Here is an 18,527-nt window from a genome sequence, read left to right on the forward strand (position 1 = left end):
GCCTCTATAGTCCTAAGTGTGACAAATGTTTACTTCCTGCCCAAGCAAAATCCAAACTGAATCATCATCCTGATGTGCTCTTCTCGTCTTCAACAATATCAACCCAATTTGATTTTAATTTTAGGGCTAGATTGTTCTCTGCTGTAGATAATTGCAATTTTAAAAATTTCAACATTTTCATATAACATTCACCCCATAACATCATTTCATTATTAGCAATTATGTAGAGAGAACAATAACATCAATAATGCAGTGGAACAATAAGGAAACAACAGAAGAAAAACATACACAATAAAGACACCAGGATTTAGGTCAGAGACCAGGGAAAAACCCCACAAGGGAGAAAACCCAACCAAATTCTTCTTCTTAGATATTCATCAAATGTTCAGTTGAGATACAATGTACAATAAGAATGAGACAATTCTTGTATCATCTAACACATTAGGCCTCCTAGGACAAACCTGGCAGTAGAAAAGTATACATAGGTCTAGATGTCACTGTCACAAGAGTACCGTAGATGTATTGATATCACTGTCATCTATACCAAGGTCACTATCATGTCAAGGTGACTGCCATATCACTGCTATGTCAAGGTAACTGCCATATCACGGCCATGTTAAGGTCAATACTGATCCAAATGGAAAGTGGCATCCACCCATGGTATTGTATGTGGCATCCACCCATGTAATTTACCCGTGGTATTGTAACTAGAATAGGCTATAAGTAACAAGTCGCATTTTGTAAAAGGATAGATTGTCCACTACAATGTAGCTTTTACAATTATTGTCTGTTTTAATAAAAAGTTTCTTTGTGGTTTTGTTTACTGTGTGTTCTCCTCCTTTTCCGACATCTCAATTTTCCAGATCTTGGGGGCCTCCCCCAAAGATCCGGATCAATGGTATCAAAGCAGGTTACAACTCCATGTGAATGAGGGATTGAAGCATATTTTAGTTTCAAAGTTTTGCAACAATCTCCAACCTCCTTTTGGCACCTTTGGAGTCCATTTGCTTGGCCATACAATGTAAGTATCACAGTTGGCCCACAAGCATTACAGGGTTTTCCACCCTCAGATCTCCATTCGCCATTGCAGGAGCATTTTTGCATGGATTCACTACATCCATTGGTTTTCAAAATGGAGGTTCCATAGCCTCTACAACAACCCATGTCACTCTACAAAACCTTGACATCCTTTGCGGTCCTCTACACTTAGTGTTCTCACATTCGTTGTTATTTTGCATTTACATAGCCATGCCATAGCTTAAAAAACTTGTATGCAACACATAGAAGCTTGTATGACCTCATTGCAAGCATTTCTCAGCGTGCACATGGTGGTATGGCCACCATAGAAGCACAATGATGGATGAAACACAAAGCAACAATCTTCAACAAATTTCATGCAAGTGCAACAACCTCCACAAAGCATTTCAGAAGGTGCAAAATAGCTCATTTGATAGGATTTACTGTTAGCTCAAATGGGTTTTTTATGGAATTTGATTTCGTTTCCCGATTTGAGAGGTATGAGCAATTGAAGTTACACATTTCTGGAACGTTGTGCGGCCACACATACCATGAGTTCTATGAATCATTTTCTCATTCCACATGGCATCAAAGTTCAAATGTCTTATATCATGGAAATATCTCTTCAATACATCAAATGTGTCTTTGATGGAATTTGATCTCATTGCCTCTGGCAGAAGTTATAAACAAAGTTGAAACAAGAGGTCTATTTGCTAGAAAAAATCAAAAGAAAAGAAAAAAATGTGAAATAAGTCTTTACAACATCTCATTGGATAGGAGAATCTATTAGACAAGCCACCATACTTTTACCAAACAAACTGACAAACATCACAGTTATGGGTCACCCACAAACCCAAGGTTATGGGTCAACTGCAAAAAACCCTTGTCATCGAAGTCCATTTGCTAGGTTGCACACTATTAATATCACAATTGGTCACAAGCATTATAAGGTATCTCTATTCTCGAATCTTTGTTTGTCATGGTTATGGGTCATCTACAAACCCACACTTCATCGAAGTCCATTTGCTAGGCTGCACATTGTTAGTATCACAATGGGTCACAAGAATTACATGGTATTTCAATCCTTCAATCTTAGTCCATAACGATTATGGGTTAACCACTCAAAACCATTTTCTTCAGTGGCTCTTCATATTCAACAAAGGCTTCTCAGGAGGGAACTCCACGCAATGGTGACCATTACTTCTTAAGGGGGCAGGAATGATCTGAATGGAAAGTGGCATCCGCCCATGGTATTCATCCACCCATGGTATTTATCCACCCATGGAATTTACCCATGGTATTGTAAGTGACATCCACCCATGGTATTCATTCATCCATGGCATTTACCCACTCATAGAATTTACCCGTGGTATTGTAACTAAAAAAGGCTATAAGTAAAAAGTCGCATTTTGTAAAAGGACAAATTGTCCACCACAATGTAGCTTTTACAGTGATTCTTTGTTTTAATAAAAAAGTTCTCTGTGATTTTTTTACTGTGTTCTCCTCTTTTTTTGGCATTTCAAATTTTTAGATATTGGGGTCCTCTCCCCAAGGTTCAGATCAACTACCATACATCAAAGCTTAATGTCGTCAAGAGAATGTCATCACTGTCATCAAGGTCAGTGCTGTCATCAGGGGAATGTCATCACTGTTATCAAGGTCACTGCTGTCATATATATATATATATATATATATTGAGTTCACTATTATATAAATATTGCCATCACATAGATCATGGTCTCACTTACACATATCACACAGTGTAAGATGCGAGCCACTAAGGTATACCAAGACATTGTCACACATGTCACAGTCTCACTGCTATAGGAATATATATACTGAATGTAGCAAGACCACTACAATGTGTAGAGTCACTATTATAAATCAAACCTAGTGAGCCACAATGATGTATCGAGCCACTTTAATGAATTCAGAGCGAGTTACTGCATTGTAGTGACCCATAGAGATAGTAAGCCACTGTGATTGCGAGACACAATGAGTTGCAGTAAATGCGAGCTTAGTGAGCCTCATAGATAATATGTGTGAGCCAAATAAAATAACCATTGCAAGCTACACGAGAGTATATTGTGTTGTCACATGAGTCAAGTGAGGCCACTTCACTGTAATATAATTCGATGTCAACATAATTCAATGTCATAGATGTTGAAAATAGTGTAACTAGGTTCGGTCTTCATTACGTCAAATATTGTAACGATTTGTATCAAAGAATTATTTTTGCTCCAATTGTGAGCCCTGTACAAGTCAAGTAAAATGAAGACAATCATGTATTATTATTCATGTAAATGTAATGAATGTATGTCCTTCTAGATCATCAATAAAATACTCCAACATGTACCCATAGAATTATTGCAAGGAAACCTCTTAAAGAAAAATTATGCAAGCCTTCTAGACTCACGTTGACCTAATTATTTGATTAAAAGAACATGTCGGCCTAATCTAGGCTCATGTCAGCGCAATAGATGAAAGGGTAAGCCTATATATAGGCTACGTTTGGTTCCTCCTCAAAACACATTCACTGACACTCACTCACGAAGAGGAGCAATAGTAACAAGGTCGAAGGAAGGAAGGGTAGCCGCTGCAAGTGAGGAGGTCTGTTCCCTCATGCGAAGATACCATCAAGTGTGCTCTCCCTCACGACATTCTGATTTGGACTAGGGCTTCATGTTTTCATAACTATATGGTTGGGTTGAAGGGCTGTTCTAGCTGTAGATGCAAGGAGAAGATTATTGTTGAAAGGATCGAAGGTATCGTAGGGCTAGAATAGCCCCAACTCTATTCTCATATATGACTTCGCTCTGAAATCAAAGGGTTCTACTCTCGCTGTTTTGGATAGTCATTGTTGTTGCATCAAAAAGCCCTATAATCAAGCCCTAATCACCGTCGTAACAAAGTATGGAGGATCTTCATGAAATGCAAGGGTAGAAAGAGGCTAGAAGAGCCTATCCAAGATTGTTGGTGCAGAATGTCATGCTCATTCACTACAAAAAATGTACAGTATTTTTGGGTACATGTTTGGAGGTATTGTCATTTGATGTTGAAGGCATTTCTGTGTCAATGTTTGGGTCATGTAACTTCTCAATAAAGATTCTATAAGAAAGGGTTCAAAGGGTTTTTCCTCTCAGAATTTAGGAGAGGCTTTTGCCCTATCTTGGTGCCTGTTGACCACTACGTGTCAACTACCCATAGCAGTACACCCCCTTTTTCGCAAAAGGATAGCACTTGATCGACGTGTCTGTGCCATTCGACTGTCATCATTTGCTCGATTATGTTATGTTGTAAACCCAGTCTGCATGTGTAAATTGTAAATAATCTTAGCAGATCTGAGTCATGTATGTAAATTACCTAGGAAAACCTAATTTTCTAGTGATAATCTACGCTTCGGAAGGTTTTTTGTCTCACCGATCCATGATCGGCAGAGTTTTCCTTCAGCCTAACCCCAAAGCCGGAATGGATTTTGTCATTAGAATCTTAGGGGAATCCTAGTGTACTTGGTCGAGTCTATGTAAAAGTAATTTGGAAATAACTTTAACTATTTGGTTATGTTATTACAAATTGCTTGATCTGCTAGATTATAGTTGTGTCGCAAAACTAGGTGGTCTATGAGGGTCTATGTCAAATGGGTTTTCCCCCCTTGAGATGTAAAATTGTAAAATTCATGATGTAAAGTGTCTTGAGGGTTAGAATATGTTTTAATCTCCTCATAAGTCCCAAGTCCTAGGTCCTAGGTGATTTTTCCAATGGGCCAAGTTCGAGGATCCAAAAAAAAAAGAAAAAAAGATATAAATAATAAAAAAATAATTAAAAATAAAATAAATAAAATAAATAAAAAAATTAAAAAATAGAATAAAATAATAAAATAATAATAAGTCAAAATTTTTGAGAAAATAAATGCAAAGTTTTAATTTTTTAATATATTAAAATGCATTTTAATATTTCGATGGATGAGATTGAAAGGGATTTTGATTCTCATCGACGGTCGAGATTAGTTTGATATGGATCACTCGAACTAGGCATTGAGAAATTTTCCTTTAAATAGGGTGTTAGGGGTCATTTGAGATATATTCGATCTGTGAGTCTTGTACTAAAGAAAGCTCTCTTGTAGTCATTTTTTGTGCAATAAAGAAAGACTTTGGGGTTGATCCGGATTTAAACAGGAACGCAATAAATTACAGAGATAACCATATACACAAAGATGCAGCGGAAATAATACTTCATTTCATTAATGGAAAATACTGAAATATGCTTACAGACAGAAATGGAAATAAACTAGCTAGGGCGATGGTAGCTTATCTCTGAGAAGAGATGTGATGGCTACATGCCTCTGAACTGTGTTACAATGAGGCTCGAAGGCCTATTTATTGTTGAGAAACAATGGAAAAACCCTTAACATTCCAAAACCTAACCCTAGGAGATGAAACGCCAAACTGTGGGCCCCGTTTGGGGGTAAGTTGGTACATCAACTTCCCGGGGTCGTAACTTTGACATATGATCTCCGTTTGACGTGTACAATAGCTCATTAGAAAGATCTATCCAAGCACTATCATTGTTGGAACGGGCAACACCAGTCCATTCCATGGACTCGTGTTGCCCCCGGATTCCCCAAAAAACGTCGTTTAGGGCCTCAAAACGGCTCCGGAAGTTTAGGACCCGAAAAACTGCTGAAAATAGTAAGTTGTGCTACAATTAAGGAAACTGAAAATGCTGAGAAAGACAATGGTGGGGGTCCAGGTGGACTTGGCAGGTGGCCACCAATATCCACCTGGATCATTCCTCCCCCCTTAGGAAGCAATGGTCCCCATTGTGTTGAGCTCCTCCATGAGATGAGGAAACTTCTGCTGAACTTGTTCCCTGGTGAGCCACTTGCCCTGCTGAAGGAGTTGGCCCGCTTTGACAACTCGATACAGTTGGATATTCTGTTGGCGAGTGTTCTTGATCTGTGTGTCCATGATCCGATCAGTTGCAGCTTGTTCCATGCAATCTGGATTTAATTCTGTGGGTTTGAGCTGTTCTGCAATGTCGGATGTGTCTAGCAATGGTGGAAAGTATGGCCGAAGGCGGTCCACATTGAATACTGGGTGCAGGCCAAGGAATGGGGGAATGCTGAGCACAAATGCATTGTCTCCCATAGCCTTAGTAATGGTGTAAGGACCATATCGGAGTGGTCTCAATTTCCGATAGGCTCCAGTAAGGCGTTCCTTTTGCAAATGCAACCAGACTTTGTCGCCCACCTGAAACTTGTGTGGCACCCGATGTTGATCATGTCGCTGCTTGTACTTGGCATTTGATTTCTCAAGAATGTCATGGACCTGCTGGCGAATATGTTGGATGCGCTCAATGAAGCTGGTGGCCTTATCTGTTTCGGACTGGACATGAGCTGAACTCATGTGAGTAGCTGCAAGTGGCATGGCCACATCAATGGGGCATAGTGGCTGGAATCCCAAACCCACCTGAAAAGGGCTATGGCCAGTGGAGCTGTGAAGAGCTCGGTTGTAGCTGTGCTGAACGTAGGGGAGGCTCTCGTCCCATGTGCGTGGATGCTTTGAATTATCCATGCGCAGAATGTGCACAATCATCCTATTGACAACCTCTGTCTGGCCATCAGTTTGAGGATGGAAGGCTGTGGACTTCGTGAGTTTGGTGTCCAGCATTGACCAGAGACTGGACCAAAAGGTGCTGAGAAACCGACTGTCCCGATCTGAGATGATAGACTGTGGGATCCCAAAGTGCACCCATACTCGTTCAAAGAAGAGTTTAGCAGTGGCTTCTGCTGTGATATTCTTCTTGCAGGCCATCATAATGGCCATCTTTGAGAACCTGTCGACGACCACAAAAACACAGTCATTTCCATGCTTAGTGGAAGGAAGCCCTGACATGTAATCCATGGAGATGGATTCCCAAGGTCGACTAGGGGTAGGCAACGGGGTATAGAGGCCTTGCTTCTTAATGGTCGGTTTGGCAATGGCACAGGCAGTACATGATCGGATGTACTTCCCAACATCCTGTCGAAGATTCGGCCAATAGAAATAGTTTTGCAGTACTGCCACTGTTTTCTCGACCCCGAAATGCCCAGCAGCCCGACTGTAGTGTGCTTCCCAAATCATCTTGGCACGCTCGCTTGAAGGAACACAAAGGTGACCGAGGTGGCATAATAGGGCATCTTGGAGGTGAAAATCTGCAACCTGCCGACCCTCCAAGAGTGTCGGGTATGTGTGGCCGAATTCTGGGTCGCTTTTGTAGAGAAGTGGCCAATCAGAAGTCTCGTGCCCGCAAGAGTTGAGCACGGTGGTTAGCGCCATGATCGGTGGTCGACTGAGGCAATCTGCAACATTATTGGTGCTGCCCTTTTTATACTTGATATTCAAGTGAAACTGTTGCAGGTATGTAGACCACTTCTGATGGCGATCATTCTGCAATTTCCCTTGGGTCTGTATGAACTGCAGAGGTCGGTGGTCTGTGTGGATGACCGTTTCCTTCCCCAAAATGTAATGCTTCCATTGTCGACAGGCCTGTACAATGGAATACATCTCTTTATCATAAGTGGGGTACTTCCGGACTGTGTCTGAAAGTATTTCACTGTGATATGCCACTGGATGTCCATGTTGAGTAAGGACTGCCCCAATAGCATAGTCAGAGGCATCTGTCTCGACCTCAAATGGTTGTTGTAAATCTGGTAACGCGAGCACTGGTGCCGTGCAGAGGCGATCCTTCAACTCCCTGAATGCCTTCTGTTGAGATTCAGACCAAAAGAATTTTGCTTTCGCCCCGCCCTTGGTGACTTGACTCAAGGGCCAAGAAATATGAGAAAATCCCAACACAAACCTGAGGTAGAAGTTGGCAAGACCTAGAAAGCTGCGGAGCTCTGTTAGAGTGGTTGGAGAGGGCCAATCCCGAATGACTTGGACCTTGGCTGGATCGACATGCACCCCCTGTTCATCAATGATGTATCCCAGATACTGAACCTCGGTCATGCCAAAAGTGCATTTCTCCAAATTGGCACATAGCTTGTGTTGCCGCAGTGTTTGGAGAACCTGTCGGATGTGTTGGAGGTGCTCTTCCCAACTCTGGCTGAAGATCAGAATGTCATCCAAGTATACTACTACAAAGGAGTTGGTGAATGGCCGCAAGATGTCATCCATTAGCCTCATAAAGGTTGCAGGAGCATTCGTCAATCCGAAAGGCATGACCAACCATTCGAAGAGGCCCTCCTTGGATTTGAAGGCAGTCTTCCACACATCTGAGGGTTCAATTGGTACCTGGTGATATCCTGACTTCAGATCGATCTTGCTGAAATATTTCGCCCCCTTTAGTTGGTCTAGGAGGTCATCAATCCGCGGGATCGGGTACCTATTACGGACAGTGATCTTGTTCAGCGCCCGATAGTCAATACAGAGTCTCCACGTCCCATCCTTCTTCTGTACCAACACTATCGGGCTCCCACAGGGCGAAGAACTCGGACGGATGTGACCTTTCTGCAGGAGCTCCTGAATCTGCCTCTTGATTTCATTGTTCTCCAGAACGGAGCGCCGATAAATTGGTCCATTGGGTAGCGGCGCACCTGGGGTCAGATCGATGGAGTGCTTGACTTGACAGTGCAGAGGAACCCCTGCCGGGGAGGTGAAGATGTCTTCGTACTCCTCCACAATCTTGTCCATCTGTAGCTGTCGTGCAGAGGGACCCCGTTTGGAGGCCGCGGCCACTGTCTTCTTCTTCCCTTGAGGGCGTATCATCAGGAAAACAAATTTCTTGGTTTTGGAAATGATCTTACTGCATTGTTTTGCAGTAATCAAAGAGATGGCGGCAGGTGGTGCTACCTCTGGTATCCTGAACAACTTATTTCCCAATGTAATAATAACAGCACGGGGCCTTGATTCATACACAGCATGTCGCTTCCACAAGTATGGTTGTCCTAGTAATACGTCACAAACTTCAAGGGGAGCAATGTCACACAATACCTCATTCGTGAAGGGCTTGATGTTGTATGGAAGGCGACACTGCTGGCTCACGCGAAGATCTCGCCCTTGGTGAAGCCACCCAATGGTGTATGGTTGTGGATGTGCTGTGGTCGGTAAGCCCAACCGCTTCACGACCTCTGCCGAAATGAGGTTCTTTTGACTCCCGCTATCAACAATGAACTGTATCGGGGAGCCCTTTACCCACATCTGGGAGTGAAAGAGACGCTCCTCCTCCTCTGGATCTTCGGGTTCATCTTTCTGGATCTTTGCGGTAGCAACAGTGGCGCTGGGATCCGCATCAATGATCTGCTTCCCTTTTTCATACCCCTTATCGGGTTCTGACTCAGAGTCGGAACATGCATCTGATTCTGAAACCTTTAGCTCAGCCACCAGTGACTGCTTGGCCCGACACTCACTTGTGTTGTGAGTGGAGCTCTTATGGAACTCGCACCATTTTCCAGTGTCCTTTCTCGGCTTCGCGGCATTGCTCTTTGCTTGCAGCTTCGGCTGGTTGTCTTGGGCTGTCCCGCCTTGGCTTTGTCCTTTGTTCTGTGGTTTAGGGGCACCTTTCCCCTGCTTTGGATTCGCAGATCCAAAGTCTCGCTTCTTTTGTTTAAGCTTCTGCTCGACCTTGACGGCATACTGGTATGCTGCGCCGAGCGAGGGGATGTTTAGGAACTGTATCTCTTCCTGGATGTACTTGTGCAGGCAGCCACGGTATTTGAGTATCAAATGTTGCTCCAAATCCCTGATACCCAACTTTGTGCGAAGGGTATGGAAAAGATTGGTGAACTCCGGCACGTCTTGGTCCCTTCCCTGCCGCAGCGTGGTCCACTTTATGTATTCATCCTCATAGTTTCCGACAGGGTAGTACTGCTCCTTGATGGCATCCCGGAACGAATCCCAGGTGGGTGCGGCTGAAAATAGTGAGCCAGTACTTTCATCCTTCTGCTCGCAGTAGGTTTCCCACCAGTCCTTGATGTGGGGGGCTGCTTTGAGAAGAGCAAAAACAATCTTTTCCGACTCGAAAATTCATGAACAGAAAAATAACCCTCTAGCAGATTTAACCATTTATCTACGGCATCGGCGTCTATCTGACCCTCGAATATGGGGATTTCAAAATTAACTTGTACCTTAAAGGGTGTGGCGTTTCCAGAGGAGCTGCTGGAAGCCGATGCGCCGCTTCTGGGTAGCCGCTGAAGGATCTGCGCAAAGCTGTCCATCATCGCGTTCCGTTGTCGCTCGAGCGCTTCTTCGAGCAAGATTTTGATGGGATCTCCTGCCCCCTCGTCTTTCTTCTCGTCCGCCATGGGAGGCCGTCGGGATTTGCGAGGCTGGTCTTGCAAAGGTTCAACCAGTTCAAGCCCTAACTCCTTATATCCCGACCTTGTTGGGGACATGCAAAGAAAAACAGAGAAAAAGCAGACCGCTCTGATACCACTGATCCGGATTTAAACAGGAACGCAATAAATTACAGAGATAACCATATACACAAAGATGCAGCGGAAATAATACTTCATTTCATTAATGGAAAATACTGAAATATGCTTACAGACAGAAATGGAAATAAACTAGCTAGGGCGATGGTAGCTTATCTCTGAGAAGAGATGTGATGGCTACATGCCTCTGAACTGTGTTACAATGAGGCTCGAAGGCCTATTTATTGTTGACAAACAATGGAAAAACCCTTAACATTCCAAAACCTAACCCTAGGAGATGAAACGCCAAACTGTGGGCCCCGTTTGGGGGTAAGTTGGTACATCAACTTCCCGGGGTCGTAACTTTGACATATGATCTCCGTTTGACGCGTACAATAGCTCATTAGAAAGATCTATCCGAGCACTATCATTGTTGGAACGGGCAACACCAGTCCATTCCATGGACTCGTGTTGCCCCCGGATTCCCCAAAAAACGTTGTTTAGGGCCTCAAAACGGCTCCGGAAGTTCAGGACCCGAAATACTGCTGAAAATAGTAAGTTGTGCTACAATTAAGGAAACTGAAAATGCTGAGAAAGACAATGGTGGGGGTCCAGGTGGACTTGGCAGGTGGCCACCAATATCCACCTGGATCAGGGGTTGAAAATCTTGTTGGTGTTACTCTTCTGGAAATGCTGTAAGATGTTTTATTTTTCTGCATAATTTTATTTTCAGCTATTGATGATAGTTTGATGAAGATTGATTTAGGTACAAGTATCTTGTCTGATCTCTGGGGTTTGAATGATAGTTTAATTTCTGAAATATAATGGCAGGTATCTCCATTTGATATGAATTTCACTGTTGTTTTCTCCCTCTATGTTAATGGTTGATTTAAGCTATGCAAGATATCCTTAAATTTGAGTTTACCGGGCGTTAGGGGAAGTTCTCAGCTGAACCAGCCAAATCCTGGATTGCATTTTCTGAAAGAGCCCAGCCAATTTTAATCTTGGGCTTATCATTTGAAATTTTTTCTTATGAATGCATGAAGAGTTTTCTGAAGTAATTCACATTAAATTTAAAATTCTGAAAATATTTCTGTGGCATATTGGCAAATCTGGCTATTTAGAGTCTGTAGATCTGTAAATATTGTAATTGATTAGCTGGTTTTGGGGTTCTTTTTAGGTTTAATCCCTGCATATATTATTTTTAGGTTTTCTATTTTCTGCCATTGTAGGTTGCAGGTACAGATTTTGAAATTTTTTCAGGGTTTCCAACAGGAAATTTGGAGCAGGAAGGATTTAAAATTTCAATCAAGTTTCTGGACTACGGGTCTGCTACCTGCGTTTTCATTTTTCACTGTTGCCTAGGGTTTCATTGAAAAAATCTAAAGTACATGTGTGAAATCTGTTTTCTGGAATTCGAATATTCTTCTAAGGGTTTCAAGATTGTTTTTATCGTTTTGGTAAATTTAGAAATTTTTTCTTGCTGTTGTAGCCATCCCCTTGGAGCTGCAAACACAAGCTATCATCGCTGCTAGGCCTGCGATATTTCCAAGCTTCCTTCATCATCCTCACCTGCAATCCGCTGCTCCATCCATCGATGATTTGTTCAAATCACGCAAACCTGCAAGTGAGCAGTTGGTAGCAAAATCATTTTCCCCACGCTATCCACGTTGTCATCCATCTCTCCTACGCAGCCTCTGTCCACCATCGAGCTGCACATACTGTCTCTCTGCAAGCGAAATTGTCAAAAAAATTTCAGCTCCACGTTGCCATTTCAAGCTGCAAGCCAAACCCTGCGTTCTACCATTTCTCACGCAGTCTCTCTTTCCCAATTCACTTCATCTCTCCCTGAATCCGTGCTGCTAGATCCAAGCCATCACTGCTCGCGCCTGCGTGTTACTTTCCCCTTCTCCATCCGCTGTCCAACCTGCAATCAAACCCACATAGCTTCCTTCAAGTGAACTCGTATTTATCGAAGCGCAGTTTCGTTACCTTCACTCTTCATTGCCCTGCGTAGCTTCATTCGCCCTCATCCATCTTGCAGTCAGAAAAACCTGCGTAACACCCAAAAAAAATAAAATCATGCATGTGTTTTCTACGTATTTAGGTTAGTGGCATTCCTTTTTTTTAAATTTCTTTTATGCATTAGTTTAGTTTTGATTTTTAGCTTAGCGTATTACTTGTAGGTATGTGTTAATATATAAAAAAACAAGTTTGAAATAAAAAATTCTATAAGTTTGATTTTCATTTAGAATTAGATTCATTTTGTATATATATATATATATATATATATATATATATAAGCCATAAAATGTTAATTCCAGAGTTTGATTCATTTAGGGTAGATTTTTTTATAATCTTGATTTAGTTTTTAGAATTAGATTTTTTTTTTTAATAATTTTTTTAGAAATTTTTTTTTTCTTTAATAATTTTTTTAGTTGTAAATTTCATTTTAATTGTATATATTTATTTAGTTTAGTTTAGAAATTTTAAAGTTTCATTTACTTTATTTAGAATTTAGTTTTGTTTTATTTTTTAATAAATCAAAAATCATAAAAAATAAAAAATATAAAAAAAATCATAAGTCGTTTAAAGAATTAAAAGGTTCCTTTTCATTTTTAAAACTTTAGTTTAGAATAGATTTAGGCTTTATTCTGATTTTTAATTTTAAAATATAAAAAATATAAAAGTTAAAAATTAAAAATTAAAAAAACCATAAAAGTTTTCTTTTTTAGAATTTAGATTTTCCCCTTTTTTATGTACATATGATAAAGTGTTAGGTTTAGATTTAGATTTATGTTTTTTTTATTTAGATTTCAATCTTGTTTTATTTTGACTTAGAATTTTATAAAAATATAAAAAAACATAAAAATTAAAAAATATTTTGAAAAGCTTAACAAAAAATTGAAAATTTCGTATTTGATGTCTCTATGTCACATCTCTCTATAGTTAAACGCACTTAATGTTTATTTTGAAGTTAGCTATGTGAAAGTGGTAATTGGTCAACATTTAAATTTTATGATCATTTAAAGCATTTGATTTTTCTTGAAGTTTAATTGCTGGATCATCATTAAAGCAGTTGTGAATTTACTGGATATCTTGCATTGCTTGGGTTATTTGATAAGTGGTTGTTTTACAGGGTTCATATTTGTGCAACATTTAATAAATAATCATTTAATCATTAACTCCATAAGTTACTGATACATTAATTTCTAAAATCAATCAAGTGCTAATCTTCCTTGCAGTGTCTCCCAACCCAACTGGTCCACAGTTGGTCTTCTTTTATCCCATAGGGTCTACTCCCCTTAGCCTCGTGAGATGGCTTAAATGGAGGGATGGGGATCAGGTGACTGCCCCCGGTCTGAGCATTGTTGTGACAATCTGTGCGACAACATTTTTTGGCGCCGTTGCCGGGGACATTTTATTCTCGGTGTTTCAACGACATTCATCTTCTCATTTCTCATCATTCTTTCATCTTTCTCATCTCTCATTTGAGCTGGCAGATTCAACATTTTTTGGCATCATTTGGATCTTTTCATCGCCTTATTTTTCGTCATATCAGCAATTACTCTCCAGTTCGTTTCTTGTTTGGGTGGCGATCCCATTTCTTTTCATTTATTTTTCCCAGACAAGAAGCCTCCCTCATATCTGCTTGTTGGTTGCTTTTTGGATCCTAGAATTAGATTTATTGTTCAAGTGGCGACTCCACTTCTTTCATCTCTTGATTTTCTTGAGCAGGGATCTCTCTCGAGTCTCTATCATTTGGTCCCTCGTTATTTATCATGGAATATTCGTTTAAACCATGTCATTTTACTGATGATCTCCATGATTTACCGGAAGTGGCCATTTCTAAATTACCTTTGTTCTCGGGTGGTGGTTCAGTCGCTGTTAGAAGGCATTTATGGAGTTTTTATCGTATAACGGTCATGTATTGTAGACTTCCTCAATATGATCATGAAGATGTCAAAATGCGTCTATTTGTCCTTTCTTTAGAGGGTGATGCTTTGAATTGGTTTAATAATTGTCCTGAAGACTCTTTCACTTGTTTACAAAACATTTACAATGCTTTTAAAGATAGATATGGTGATCGAGATAGCTCGCCTTGTGCCCCTAAAATTGTGCAACAACATGAAAATAATCTTATAAAAGGTCCAGCTGTCGATGAAAGATTTCAAGACAATTCTTCATGTCAGAATGTGCCATCCACCTGTACCATTGCAGATCAAATCCATGATAGTGGAAAAGCAGGGACAAATTACAAAATCAGTGTCAACAATGAAAAGGAAGATCAGAAGCAAATTATACAAGAACTAATGTGGCTGGTAAAAAATATGGAGATCAATCAAACTAATTACGCCAATGATGTGAACTTCATGCACCCACCTGGAAAAACGTAATAAGGAGATGGAGATCATGCAAAATCAGCATGCTAAGGAAATTGAGGCCATGAAAACTAATCATGACACAGAAATTAGTTTTATGCAAAGCAAGTTATTAGGCTTAGAGGAAAATATGATGACCATGAAAGCTAATCATGATAGAGAAATTAATATTATGCAAAATAAGTTATTGACCATGGAGGAAGACCATGCCAAGTGAACACTCCAGTGAGATGGATGTCATTACAATACAAGTTCAGAAATTTCAACAACTGTCATAGGATGAAAGAAACCAGGGAACGTCAATAGATCAGGAGCCTCCTTATTTGTTACAGCAAGCTCCATCTTATTATGAGGTCCTTTGTTCCATTGAAAAGTGGATAATTGAAGGTGACCTGGATAAAAGGGAAATTAATAATCAAGTTGATGCTCACATGATTAATCCACCAGTCATAGAAGATCAAGTTATAACTCATGGCACCTGTGAGATTGATCCATCATCCTTGGCAGGGCAGATGCAGAATGAAGAAAGACATGTCACACATATCTTACATACTTCATCTGAGAGCTTTGAAGCAGAAAGTTCCACGTCATCAGTGATACAGTCTGCCACAAAGAAAAAGCATAAGAAAAAGAAAATGAGAAGAAGATTTGGTGCATCAGAGGACCACGAGTAGCTTGATTTTCGGATAGGGAAAAGTCCTACCATATGCAGAATTGGACATGGCACATCCGAGAAGCAGTGGAAAGATTTGCCTGAAAGCAAGCAAATGCTCAGTATACACTATATTGAACACATCTGATGCCATGGGGCATCCTTTGTATTTCTAACCCTACTCCTTGTTTTTTCAGCATTTTCGTTTCTGTTTTAGAATTAGATTTACTTTTCCAGATAGTTAATAAATGAAGAGCTTATATCTTTCATGTGCTTAATGTTATATGATGATTTTTGAATGGACGCTACTTATTTTTGATTGTATGTTGCATGGATGCAGATTCTAGATTCTCACATTCTTACAATGCAGCAACTTGTCCCCAAGTAGAGCCAGATGTTGACCACTACGTGTCAACTACCCATAGCAGTACACCCCCTTTTCGCAAAAGGGATAGCGCTTGATTGACGTGTCTGTGCCATTCGACTGTCATCATCTACCCAATTATGTTATGCTGTAAACCCAGTCTGCATGTGTAAATTGTAAATAATCTTAGCAGATCTGAGTCATGTATGTAAATTGCCTAGGCAAACCTAATTTTCTAGTGATAATCTACGTTCCGAAAGGTTTTTTGTTTCACCGATCCATGATTGGTAGAGTTTTCCTTCAACCTAACCCCAAAGCCGGAATGGATTTTGTTATTAGAATCTTAGGGGAATCCTAGTGTACTTGGTCGAGTCTATGTAAAAGTAATTTGGAAATAACTCTAACTATTTGGTTAGGTTATTACAAATTGCTTGATCTACTGGATTATAGTTGTGTCGCAGAACTGGGTGGTCTATGAGGGTATATGTCAAATGGGATTTCCCCCTTGAGATGTAAAATTGTAAAAGTCATGATGTAAAGTGTCTTGAGGGTTAGAAAATGTTTTAATCCCCTCATAAGTCCTAAGTCCTAGGTCCTAGGTGATTTTTCCAAAGGGCTAAGTTTGAGGATCCAAAAAAAATAAAAAATAAATAAAAAATAAAAGATATAAATAAAAAAAAAATCAAAAAATAATAAAAAGTAAAATAAAATAAATTTAAAAAATAAATAAAAAAATAAAAAAATAGAATAAAATAATAATAAGTCAAAAATTTTGAGAAAATAAATGCAAAGTTTTAATTTTTTAATATATTAAAATGCATTTTAATATTTGGACAGATGGGATTAAAAGGGATTTTGATCTTCATCGACGATCGAGATTAGTTTGACATGGATCACTCGAACTAGCCGTTGAAAATTTTTCCTTTAAATAGGGTGTTAGGGGTCATTTGAGATATATTCGATCTGTGAGTCTTGTACTAAAGAAAGCTCTCTTGTAGTCATTTTTTGTGCAATAGAGAAAGACTTTGGGGTTGAAAATCTTGTTGGTGTTACTTTTCTGGAAATGTTGTAAGATGTTATATTTTTCTGCATAATTTTATTTTTAGCCATTGATGATAGCTTGATGAAGATTGATTTAAGCACAGGTATCTTGTCTAATCTCTGGGGTTTGAATGATAGTTTAATTTCTGAAATATAATGGCAGGTATCTCCATTTGATATGAATTTCGCTGTTGTTTTCTCCCTCTATGTTAATGGTTGATTTAAGCTGTGCAGGATATCCTTAAATTTGAGTTTATCGGGCGTTAGGGGAAGTTCTTGGCTGAACCAGCCAACTCCCTGATTGCATTTTCTGAAAGAGCCCAGCCAATTTTAATCCCAGGCTTATCATTTGAAATTTTTTCTTATGAATGCATGAAGGGTTTTCTGAAGTACCTCACATTAAATTTAAAATTCAAAAAATATTTCTGTGGCATATTGGCAAATCTGGCTATTTAGAGCCTATAAATCTGTAAATATTGTAATTGATTAGCTAGTTTTTGGGTTTCTTTCTAGGTTTAATCCTTCAATATATTATTTTTGGGTGTTCTATTTTTTGCCATTGCAGGTACAGATTTTGGAAAATTTTCAGGGTTTCCACTAGGCAATCTGGAGCAGGAACGATTTAAAATTTCAATCAAGTTTTTGGACTACAGGTCTGCTACTTGCGTTTTCATTGAAAAAATCTGAAGTACATGTGTGAAATCTGTTTTCTCGAATTCGAATATTCTTCTGAGGATTTCAAGTTTGTTTTTATCGTTCTGGCAGATTTAGAAATTTTTCCTTGCTGTTGTAGCCATCCCCTTGGAACTGCAAACACAAGCTGCCATCGTTGCCAGGCCTGCGATATTTCCACGCTTCCTTCATCATCCCCACCTGCAATTCGTTGCTCCATCCATCAATTTGTTGTTCAAACCACACAAACCTACAAGTGAGTAGTCGGCAGCAAATTCATTTTCTCCACGCTGTCCACGCTGCCATCCATCCTCCTACGTAGCCTCTGTCCACCATCAAGCTGCACGTACTGTCTCTCTGCAAGCGAAATTGTCAAAAAAATTTCAGCTCCACGCTGCCATTTCAAGCTGCAAGCCAAACCCCATCTCATCGCTTCACCTGTGTTCTGCCATTTCTCACGCAGTCTCTCTTTCCCAATTTGCTGCATCTCTCCTTGAATCCGTGCTGCCAGATCCAAGCCATCGCTGCTCACTCCTGCATGTTACTTTTCCCCTTCTCCATCCGATGTCCAACCTGCAATCAAACTCACACAGCTTCCTTCAAGTGAACCTGTATCCATCGAAACGTAGTTTCCTTACCTTCACTCTTCATCGCCTTGCGTAGCTTCATTCGCCCTCTTCCATCTTGCCGTCAGAAAAACCTGCGTAACACCAAAAAAAAAAAATCATGCACGTGTTTTCTACGTATTTAGGTTAGTGGCATTCCTTTTTTTTTTAATTTCTTTTATGCATTAGTTTAGTTTTGATTTTTAGCTTAGCCTATTATTTGTAGGTATGTGTTGATTTTTAGCTTAGCGTATTATTTGTAGGTATGTGTTAATATATAAAAAAAAGGTTTGAAATAAAAAATTCTATAAGTTTGATTTTCATTTACAATTAGATTCATTTTGTTTAATACAATATATATATATATATATATAACCATAAAATGTTAATTCCAGATTTTGAT

At 39.8% G+C, this 18,527-nt stretch overlaps 1 protein-coding gene across 3 annotated transcripts in view; it reads left to right on the forward strand.

The window, feature by feature from the left end:
- LOC149246539 (uncharacterized) overlaps window positions 1–18,527 on the forward strand; it is a 161,853-nt gene that overhangs the window by 99,577 nt on the left and 43,749 nt on the right. Inside the window, exon 7 of one of the 3 annotated variants that reach the window (XM_089457965.1) lies at window positions 17,413–17,463. The exons of the other annotated variants lie outside the window; for them this stretch is intronic. Within the exon in view, the coding sequence (XP_089314091.1) occupies window positions 17,413–17,448 (36 nt within the window). The 3' untranslated portion in view covers window positions 17,449–17,463. Of the gene's footprint in view, window positions 1–17,412; window positions 17,464–18,527 lie in introns of those variants that run through there. 3 annotated transcript variants of the gene reach the window in all.

Source organism: Pinus tabuliformis, chromosome 7 (assembly GCF_031772625.1).
Source record: "Pinus tabuliformis cultivar Carrire ecotype Pingquan chromosome 7, CPIR1, whole genome shotgun sequence".
In the NCBI taxonomy this organism is placed as follows: Eukaryota; Viridiplantae; Streptophyta; class Pinopsida; order Pinales; family Pinaceae; genus Pinus; species Pinus tabuliformis.